The 11,305-nt window shown below is 39.9% G+C and overlaps 1 protein-coding gene across 9 annotated transcripts in view; it reads right to left on the reverse strand.

Annotated features, from left to right (window-relative positions):
• Positions 1-10,535, reverse strand: part of LOC105255397 — a 30,998-nt gene extending 20,463 nt beyond the window's left edge. For 5 of the 9 annotated variants that reach the window (XM_025410434.1, XM_025410432.1, XM_025410435.1 and 2 more), the window contains exons 1-7: positions 10,245-10,535; positions 6,533-6,622; positions 5,987-6,388; positions 4,127-4,306; positions 3,556-3,783; positions 2,358-2,818; positions 890-2,064 (exon numbers count right to left, since the gene is read on the reverse strand). In XM_025410434.1, coding sequence (XP_025266219.1) covers positions 890-2,064; positions 2,358-2,818; positions 3,556-3,783; positions 4,127-4,306; positions 5,987-6,388; positions 6,533-6,622; positions 10,245-10,520 — 2,812 coding nt within the window. In that variant the 5' untranslated portion in view covers positions 10,521-10,535. Of the gene's footprint in view, positions 1-889; positions 2,065-2,357; positions 2,819-3,555; positions 3,784-4,126; positions 4,307-5,986; positions 6,403-6,532; positions 6,623-10,244 lie in introns of all 9 variants that reach the window. The other 4 variants (XM_020028760.2, XM_025410433.1, XM_020028774.2 and 1 more) reach the window with 4 other exon arrangements.
• Positions 10,536-11,305: the final 770 nt, after the last annotated feature.

Here is an 11,305-nt window from a genome sequence, read left to right on the forward strand (position 1 = left end):
TAAATAGACAGATTAATCTGAATGATCAGTTGCTCTAGTTACTTTCATATATTGTCATTCTCAAGGTCACCCAAGAATGCGCATTTGTAACGCTTTTATTTTATTTTTAGAGATCGAAAAAGAGAGGGAGAGAGAAATGACGAATAATCTGTTGGCAAATTTGACAAAATTCATTCGATTTCACAAGATATTGTTTAATTAACGCAGCTATTAATCTGCCAATTTGGCAATAATTAGCACGTGTAATCAATGCTATTTCAAATATTATTGATGACTTAACAGAACGTTATTAAAGTAATATCCGAATATCAGGACAAAATTTAATCTTTCGATAGAAAACTTTGGAAAATTTACATTGTTACGCGAAACTCTTGGTTTATCTTGAAATAAATGAATCTTTTAACGCGCTGTTGACGCGTTTTAATATCGCCGAGCCAAATGCTCTGGCAATCATTTCCATCGATGGTTCGCCCCGGAATAAAGGAACATATGCCAAATGCACGCTCGTGCTTGAAACCATCGCGTCACTTGAATGAATAATATAGTGCCTCAGACATGAACGCGATAGATGGCCGAATTTCAAATACGACTATGCATTTGGTCCCGTTGTAGCCTTGTACGAAAAACAGTTTCCATGTCTCTTTATTATTCATCCAAGGGAATACATCGAAGGATGGACAACAACCAGTTGTACGGGCTCCTGACTGCGCTGCTTCACGTATAAAAAGGAAGGAAGAAAAAAGACAAGAGACACATGCGTACAAATATAATCTGGGTCGTTGGCGTTTCTCTGGACGGGAATAGGGGGGGGAAAGCGAGCACGGATCCTGGTAACGTCACTTGAATAACTTGGTACCGAAGGAGAAGCTGATTGTACGCTTCGGTCTACCTTTGTTCCTGACGGATCCGCTGTCGCCGCTCTCTTCGCTATTGGAGATCTTCAACAGATTGGTCCGCTTTTCGAGATCGCCGACGTTGCTCGATCTAGCTTCGCTTTTCGGCTGGTTCACCGGATCGTCGTTCAAGGTGCTTGGCGGTAACGCGCTACTCTTGGTCTTGCAGCAGACCACGCAGACGCGATCGTTGATCTTGTTAATGAAGGTGCAGTGCTCGCAGGCCCACTCCTCTTTGGGGATTTCCATTAGGCTGACGGTTTCGTTGGCAGCGACCTTCTTGGGCGACGCATTTCCGGTTGTACTTCTCCTTGTTGTCTTGGGGTCCTCTCGGGACTGAGATCTTCGCAGCTGCTTCTTTATATCGACGTTCTCTTGCCTCTGCTGTTGAGTTTCTGCAATCCCTATCGAATCCTCGGATTGTCCCTTCTCGATCGATCGCTGGCGACTTTGAGGCTCACCGGTCGTCTTTTCCTCGTGTTTCCTTATCGGCGTTTCGTTGGAGGATGTTTTCCTAGGACCTTGACTGTCGGACTCGAACGAGGATCTGCGGGAGCTTCGTTTGGAGATCCTGTCTGGATCGTCGAGAGCGTCCCTTCGCTGGGACGATTCTCTCTTTGCACGGATCTCGCGCTCTCGAGAGACATCACGAGTCTGCTGTTCTCTTTTTAACGAACGTAACTCGATTTCATCCTTGTTCGCGCGATTCTTGTCCCTATCTGAATCTCCTTGAGAAGATTGTCTTTCCAAAAGGCGCGCTCGTTCTCCGGGTATCCCTTTCGGAGAGGTCACGTCGCGAGAAGGCGTCTTCCTAGCCTGACCGTCGCTCTCGAAGGACGACCTGCGAGAATCGCGACGATGATCCAGCATTATGTCCCTGCGAAGGGACGACGCTCTCTTCAATGCGTTCTCCACTCTCTCGAAGTGGTCGTCGGACGAGCTCGTCACTCGTGCTCGACTCGGCGCGTTGATCCTTCGATCGGAGGACTCCTCGTCCGTGCTTTGCCTTCGACGGTCGCGGTAAGTTCCGTTTTGCACGCGTTCCAGTCGATCTATTCTGGAAACCGAGCGCTCATCGTAGCTTCTCGAGGGCGTCGAGTACCGTTTACTAGACGGGCTCTCGGACCATTGATCCTCGGTACTCACGACTCTCTCCTCGGACATTAATCTTCTGAAAAATCATCGAAATACGAACGTGATCGTAGATATAAAATATCAACTAAACATTAAACTAAGTCTACATTTTGTGGAAATTAAGATTCTCCAGTCATAAAAAATTAATCTATAATAGACAAAAAATAAGAGACTTTGCTTTCAAGTTTTAATCTTAAGCAAAACAGTAACTTTAAAATATTTAATTAAATAAATTTAATTAAATAATTTTATTAAATTAAATTAAATTAAAGGAAGCATTTGAAAAGACATTTAATTTTTATTTATAACATTAATTTCTTTTTCACTTACTCTTGTCGACCTCTAGACACGAGATTTCTGGACTCGTCGTGATAAGTTCGTTGTCGTATGCTTCTGGAGACGCTGCCGCGTCTACTCCTGGACCCTCGGGAGAGTCTGTCATCATCGGATTCGTCAGAGTTCTCGGAGCTCGCGTCTGATGGTGACCCGGGCGATCTTCTCGATCGCGATCTCGAAGCGTAGGACTTTTTAGATTTCAGACTGGGGGACGGTGACGCGTGCCTCGATCTTCTGCTGGACTTTACACTTCTAGCTGGACTGTGCGCTCTCGAAAGAGATCCTGGATAATGCGGGGGCAGCATCTGCGCCGAGGGATAGCCCATGGGATATCCCCACATGCTTGGATGATGCAGACTCATGGCGGAACCGCTCATCGACACGTCCCAGGAGTTGGTCGGCGGGTACCACATCATTGGCATGCCACCGGGTCCCAAGTGTGCCACTGACTGAGCCTGAGAAATGATTTTATTTACAGATTGATATTTTTATTAATTTAATATTACGGGAATTTCAAAAGTATTAATGCAATATTTTTATTCTGATATAAATGGATAAAATGGTGTAAAACTGATTCCGAAAACGAATACGGAAGAATTAAATTTTTATGCAAAGGTTTATCTTTATTTATATAATATTCCATTTTATAAAAAAAAAATATTTTTCAGCATTATAATTTTATATTAAATTATTCCAATTTCTCCCATGATTATTAAAATGTTTTTTCATGATAAAAGGAGAGAATTTACTTTCATGTATTAATTTACTTTGTGAATTTTATGATTTCACTTTTTGTATAAAGAATAAAAATTAAACTAGATTTATTTTCGATGTGAAGCGTTAAAATATTAATCAATTAATCCAGAATTATATTATTTTGATGTTATCATTTATTTAACATTCCAATTTATAATTTCATTATTTTAATTAAATTATTGATTATATTATATTTATATTTTTATTCGGTTTTCTTAATTTATTTTATTGTTTTTCTTTTATTGTGTTTTCTTAATTTATTTTATTGTTTTTATTTTATTGTGTTTTCTTAATTTATTTTATTGTTTTTATTTTATTGTGTTTTCTTAATTTATTTTATTGTTTGATTGTGGAACTGATAATCAATCAGAGGCAAAGAATTAACGTAATAAAAATGAGCTGAAAACACTTACTCTATCGAGAAAATCAAGCGTACCTGATGCATCGCCGGATTCCACATGTGAGCAGCGGTTAAATCGCAGACGCTGGCCGATTGCATCATGGCTCTAGGTGGAGGCGGAGGTGGAAGCGGCGGTGCCGGTCTCGAGCTACCTAAGCTAAGTGGTCTTCCGCTTAAAGTGTCCCTCGAGGGATCCGAGGACGGGTGTCGTCGCCTATTTGCGTCTTGAGCTCTCATCGCCTCCTGGTACTTTCTGTATCTTTCCTGAAGAAAAATTCACAGTTTCTGATTCTACAATTTTGTTAAATAATAATCACTACTAACTCTTCAGACTTAAGGTCATAATGATATAAATGATGGCGAAATAAAATTAATTATAAAATAAAATTCAATTAATTATAAAATAAAAATAAAAAATAAAAAATAATTAAATTTATACAAAATTTATTATTATATTATCTGATTCTGAAAGTATCTTATCTATTTGATAAGATGCATATAAGCTTTATAATTTCATAGAAATATATTCTGGATTTATTTCTTTTTTTTATGTGAAAGCTATTTGTTTTTTTAATTAAGATTAAGAAAGATCCAAGCAACTTCTCACCTGTAGAGTAGACATTTTGTCTGTTCCTGAAGCATCGTTGGAGGGTGCGTTTAAAGTATTCGTAGATTTCGATACTCTCGAGTCCGGCGGTGCCTTCGGGTTGGCAAAGTTGCGCTTCAAACTCCCGACCTTGTCGATCAAAGGGAGAGGTGTAGGGCCTTTGGCTAGCGCCGACTTAGCCTAAGCGCGAAACTTGGATTACTTAATTACATATCGTGAATGAAGGAATGCGCTGATGTATATTTCGTTAGAAAAGGAAAAAAAACGTCAGGTGTCTGGGTAATCGTGACTGCGATGGACTAGAGAGACGGATTCTCTTCTAAAAAAATATAAAAATAAATAAGTCAATACATGTAAACAGATGAGCTGCGTGAAAAGTACTAGGAACAAAAATCTTGTAAAGAGTCGAGCACGTCGTGAAATGGTTATTTTTAGACGTGGCAGGTTCACCTACGGATGATCCAGTCCGTATCAATCAAGTACACGTGTGGTACACGCTGAAAAGAAATCGATACACCGGGTGTGAACATCAGTCGGGATGGTACCTGCAACGGTGTGCGCAGAAAATACGGATCGATACGCCGCTGATAAGAGGACCGTGATCGTGATCGTGATCGCGAGGATGATCGTGTTCACCGTGTTCACCGTGTTCAACCTGCCATATTCATCGTTTCTCGCGGTGAACGATTTACACGGCACGACAAATGTCCAACATTACGACGGCGCCGACGTTTCTTTCCGTCTTTTCCGCGTCATTACGTCAACGATGAAACTGGAAGAGAGAACAGGTTCAGTGAATACGGCATCAGTGTTTTGCGGTAACATGGTGTATTAAAAAGCAGCGACAACATGTGTACAATATAAAGTCTCAACGTAATATAGGATCCAGTCGATGTCAAGAGAGAGAACAACAAGTTAACGATCATCTGGAGCTCGCAAGGGGACGAAAAGTAAGGAAGCCCTCGGCTGCCTCGGTGTGACGTTTCGAGTTAAAGCTACGTCGTTAGGTTGTGACCATGATGGAAGGAAATAAGGCAATCCTCGTGACGAGTTTCGTTCTGTTCTGCGCAGCCCAGACATGGTGGGGGATCCGCACAGTTTCCGCCATCTTTTTTTCTTCTCTTCTTTCTTGCACGCAAAGCTTCTTGTCTTTCTTTCAAAGCAATTCATCTTTTTTTTCAATTATTTTGTCTCTTTCCTCGAGCTTTTTATCTGCCGTAATCGCTTTTTGCATCAATCCTTTGTTAGAATCACCTTTTGTAGGGCCAATTTTCAGTATTTTTTTTTGGAAAAAGTATTCAATATTTTTGGCGTTGGATTTCGGAAAAATGTTTATTCATCTTTCAATAATTATGACATTTTTTATTATTAAAAAATTTTGAAAAATAGTCGTAGAGGGAACCGTTGAGTGAGAACCCAAAAAGATTTTCCTATCCATTCCTATTTGTTTGAATTTCCTAGTTAATAAGTATACTGTTCAAATAAACCGCCAGTAATGGCCGACAACTGTGCGGCGTTCTCTATTGGCTGATCCCAAACTGAAACTCATGATGCGCATTGCCTTACCTTATTTCCTTCCATTATGGTTTCCACCAACAACATCGTATTAAAATCGTGGCATTTCGTTCGTCGGGGAGGGGAAGGCACCCGGCGCGATGGAGACGAGATCGGAAACGGCAACAAACAGCCTCTGATCGTCGCCGAGATTCGCCAGTCGCAACCCAATCTCCATCGAGCACGAATTGGTCCCTTGAAAAAGGATCCTTGGCTTGGGGTTGGGACTCGTTCGCGCGATTCCCTGGCTCTTGCCTGGAACAAGATTTCACGGACGCAGTTTCAGGCGAGGATGCAGTGGCCTACCTGGGTGGCCTTGCGATTTCTTCGGGGGGGTGGCACCGGAGGTGGACCCAACAGGTTCTCCCCTTTCGGGGGCAGCGGCGGCCTGCTTCTGCTCGCGTTGTCGGTCAGAATCCTCCTGCGAACGTGGCCCTTCCTCTTCGGGTGCTTGTGATTCATGTCGTCGCAGGCTTCGCAGAAGTTGTCCTGGCACGTGTCGCATCGCGCGAACACGTTCTCGGTGCCGCACAGGGCGCACTTACCGGCGTACCGGTTGCTCTGGGGCGTCGGGGGTGGTTTCTGGGTCGGGAACTCGATGATCTCGTAGTCGGGGTCACCACAGTCCCCCGAGAGCGACGGCGGGGGGATTTTCGGGGGCGTCGGGGGTCCATGTCGCTGCTCCGCTTCTCGCTGTTGCTGCTGCGCCTTAGAGATTAACACTGTATGTAATATAAACAAATTGATTTGTTGCAAGGATAAATTCGATAAATACAGGTGAAACAAATTATTTCATCAAATGATAAAAAATTATTGAAATTTATAATATGATTGAGCGAGAGAGAAACCTACCATGACCCAATGGGGCATGGATCTTGCCATTCGCAGCTTGGTGGACGGATTCGATATGGCCATCGGTTGCCATCGTTCAGCTCCCGAATTCTAGAAATTGAGAGCAAAATTTTGTTAATAATTTTTTCTTCAAAAAACAGACAGAGTGATTATGTCAAAGACATCTCTGTCGCATTTATTCCTCAGAATGTTGCAACAATTTTTTATAAAAAAAGAAAAAACATTCCCTTATGAAATCCCCAAAGGATTCCCTAACCTGAGAAATGGATGTCACAGCTACAATTAAATATTAAAAAGAAACTGTTATAGTTGCGAATAGATATTTCGAGGAGCCTAATCATTTGGAGCACGCAAACAACGGAATTGGGTATCTCGTCGAGCTAAAAATCTCAAAGAGAGAGAGCCTAGACGATCTCGAAGAAGCCTGGCAGTCTTCTAGCCGCCATAACAGTGCCAAGTGTGAATTGATGTCATCGCGGCCTCGTAAGCTCGCGCTCTTACGAGGCCCCCGAATGGTCTCGTGTAATAAATTTTTCTCCAAAGTAGGCATCGGAAAGCGGGGAAAGCGTGACGTCAGAACGGCGATCCAGAACGCCGGAAGCTGGGGCCGAACCGGGGATCTATTTCTGCGGCCGGGAAAAAGCGGCGTGTTCCGCGTCTAGAAATAAAACTGAGCAGCGTGGTGTGTGTATGTGCGTGTATATATATATGTGTGTGTGTGTGTGTGTGCGTGTGACATTTATTTTTCTCCGCGTGGGTGACAGAGCGACACGACGATACCTATCGTCCTACGTGAAATATCAAACGCGTCTCGTGCCACATTTAAATTCGAGATATTTCTGATCGCGTTTCTGAGAACAACGGTAATAATTAAATAGAAAATTGATGAGCTCCAAATATATAAATCGGGGCTTCCGAAATACGTCCGGTGAAAATGCATGTATCTATTAAAAGTTTCTCCTCCCACTAGTTTCCTCCTATCGCGCTTGCCGTATTATTTCATCGGCGAGCTCGATCGATTGAAGACATTTGTTATATATCTGTTATATATCTGTTACATATCTGTTATATATCTGTTATATATCTGTTATACAGTGCCTACCAAAAGTTCCGGGACGGTCGAATATTTCATAAACTATGCACTTTAGAAAGAAATGTTTCAGACAAAAGTTGTATGGCTTGAAGGGGGCCATAAGGTGGTGGCAATGATTTGACCTTGGAGAATCATTTGAAGATTACGTGAAGGTCACCGTAAATTTTTTAAATGGAATCCTCTATTTTTTATTACATATTCTTATAGTTTATTATTATAGTTAGTCTTATAGTTTAATACATATTCTTAGTTTCTCGAGGGCTTTCCAAAACACTAAAATAATAAAATATTTTTCCTTCAAGTACTTTTCGAGTTATGAGGCTTGAAATCATTTCTCAATTTTACATAAACTGTAAAATATCTTGTAAAATATTCATTTTTCGATTACCTCACTTTAATACTTTTATGTATAAAATAATGAAAGGAATCAATTGGTGTAAAGAAAACGCATAGGTGTTTAAAAAAAATAGTAATATGTAATTGTTAATTGAAAATTACATATATTTTTTCTTAAAAACAACTATGTTTTTTCTTTAACGACTTTTCAAACCAATGATATCATCTTATGGCTCCCTTCAAGCCATACAACTTTTGTCTGAAACATCTCTTTCTAAAGTGCATAATTTATGAAATATTCTACCGTCCCGGATCTTTTGATAAGCACTGTATATCTGTTACATATCTGTTACATATTTGTTACATATATATTCGTTATGTATCTGTTATATATCTGTTACATATCTGCTATATACCTGTTATATATCTGTTATATATCTGTTATATACATATGATTATGGCAGCCAAACAAAGCAAACTGCGAGTGCAACCTCGCGAGAGGCTCTTGTTCGGGAGACGCGAATTAGTCTCTTGAATTAGAGCCGCTCGTATCTTTAGAACGTTCACTCTGTTCTCCTTGTTTCTCAATGTTTTTATTTCTATTTCGTGCAGAGCAGGATTTCCGATGAATCCACACGAAGGATGTACAAACTGTATGTGTCTTATAATGCTGTTGTTGAAACTTTCACAATGCAATATTTTTTTACAATTTTATTCCCGTGAATTGTTTATTTTCCTTTTTCCTTATATTTTTTATTTTCTTTTAGTTTATTTTTAGTTTATTTTATTTTATTATTTTTTAATGTTTTGTTAAAATTATACGCAACCAAAAGGGAATTTCCAGCGAATAAATTTATATTTATCTTGACGTTCATCTTAAAATCGTGAAATCGAAAAATAGAAATCGACAGTTCAATCTTCTTGTTAATTGAACAAAATACATGTGCAACCATTATTAATTTTTTAGATACTTTGAAATAAATATTCTTTTTCTCCTCACAGTTGCACGCAATTTTATTTCCCCCCTCTCTACACATTTTGCCACCAAGCGTGACGAGGTGAACAAAATAAATAAAAGAGAAAGATAAATGCAAATTGAGCGCTCATCGCGAGATTATTTCTCGTCGAAATTGCACACGTCTACGCGCAAGTTGGAAATCATCCAACTTCTAGTTTATCCAAGAGAATTCCTGTCCGTAAAACTTCTTTTTCGCTCAGACACGTCTCGCGCATTTCATTAGCGTTTAAGAGACGAGAGCGCGATGCAATTTGAAGATTTGCTTTTATATTTTCGTCACATTTCCCACAATGAAACGCACGATAACCTGGCATAGTTAAATAATGGGATAATTAAATAATGATTAGTATGCAAGGGGAGAGCAATCCCCGATAAGGGCTCTCAAAACCGGAAGCAACTGTCACGCAGTCGGGGAGCACGAGTTTAGATAAGAGTTAATTGACTCGACGACTCCTCCCCCAGCAGTGTGAGAATTTTACGCTTTATCTTTTGTTAACGTTGCTTCTCATTTTAGAGAAAATAAACCGGCACCCGCATCGGGAGAGATAGCTGCGTAAACGCGCTACAAGACTGGCAATCGCGAAGCAAAGACCTGGATAACAATACAATCGATAATTATTCTCCAAATAAATTCACTTTTTCACGTTTGACAAATCGAATGTATTTTGAAATGACGAATATTAAAATTGAATATTCACCCTTTCTCGGAATTTTTCGGCGCAATTAAGTTGTGTTCGAATGAAAAGATTTTCTACAAAATTTATTTCTATTTAAAAAATTTATTTTTACTTTTATTTATTTTTATTTTTTTATAAAAATTATTTTTATAAAATATTTTATAGATTTTTTTATAAAAAAATGGATAGAGATATTATGTTAATAGTTGCCTTCCGCGACACGAGTTTGATCGCGTCATCGGTAATCGTATGCACGATGTAAGATATTCGAGGCATGTAAAGAGCCAATTTGATCGATCTCATCCGGTCTCAAGAACTCGTCGCATTCGACGCACCTATCGCAAGCTCCGATTTATATTACCGGTACATTTAATATTCATTATCACCGCCTGAGACACTCAATCAATCGCTTCAAAGCACTGAGATCTCTTGGAACCGATCAGTAGCACTCCGGTATCCCGATGACATTTGCCGTTGAACCTCATCGTTGAAGAAGAGATCGCTGCCATTTTACATTTTCCGATTCGTCTCTCCCGATATTAACCAAAGGAATGCCGATGCTAAAGAGGCACGAGAGAGATTTCTAACCGCTGGGGAAGGTCTCCGGCGAGCGCAAATAGCCGTCGATCGAGTCGAGGAGACGAGGAAGGATGGCACCGCCGAGGGGTCGCACTCCCGGGGGACGGATATCGGCGCACTCACGTTCATGTGGGACACCTCGCCGCCTCGGCGCTTCGATTCTCTTCCGGTTTTCCTCGGGAACTGGTCGCCGCGGTACTGGCCTCCCCGATTCGCCTGGTGCGAGTCGCATCTCGCCGCCGAAAATCTATTTCCGTAACGCCACGACCGCTGGACCGCCGCCATCGTTCCTCGTCTCCTCGTTCGCGTAAATATATCGCGACGCTGCCGTCGTGCAGTTTGGATTACTCGTTAGAACACACGGGCTTCAGAAGCTAGTTTAGGGCTCATTTCAACACCTTTTTCTCGAATACGACCATAACTGTCGCGGGACGTTTCTATCGCTGTGCAGAGGATGTTGGAAAGCGATTCTATGAAAATTTTGCGTGATATTTTTGCGGAAGAAGTCAGAAATTAGATGGTTTATATATTTCATTTCAAGTGTCGTATTTTTTATAAAAAATATTTTTATCTAGCATTGCACAAAATGCTTGAATTAGTTCATGAATGTTTAGTTCTCTCTCAATGTAATAAAAAGTTATTTGTTAAATAAATTTAATTTCAAACGCTCATCTTTATTAACCTTATCTTTATTAATCTCCATCCACAGATATAAAATAAAGATTAAAATATCAATTTTAGTTTGCAAAAATCAATTGTAATATGAAAATTATTATTTTTATATTAGAATATCGACACATTTTTAAATTACTTGCAGAAAAACTAAAATTAAAAATTGTACGTTTGCTACATTTCAAGAATTATATTTTATAAAAAATATTTTTACTGTTTCAGCATTGCACCAAATGCTTGAATTCGTTCATAAATATTTAGTTCTCTCTCAATGTAATAAAAAGTTATTTGTTAAATAAATTTAATTTCAAACGCTTATACCTTATCTTTATTAATCTCCATCCACAGATATAAAATAAGATTAAAATATCAATTTTAGTTTGCAAAAATCAATTGTA

This window comes from Camponotus floridanus, unplaced genomic scaffold (genome assembly GCF_003227725.1).
Source record: "Camponotus floridanus strain SB8 unplaced genomic scaffold, Cflo_v7.5 scaffold32, whole genome shotgun sequence".
Taxonomy (NCBI): domain Eukaryota; kingdom Metazoa; phylum Arthropoda; class Insecta; order Hymenoptera; family Formicidae; genus Camponotus; species Camponotus floridanus.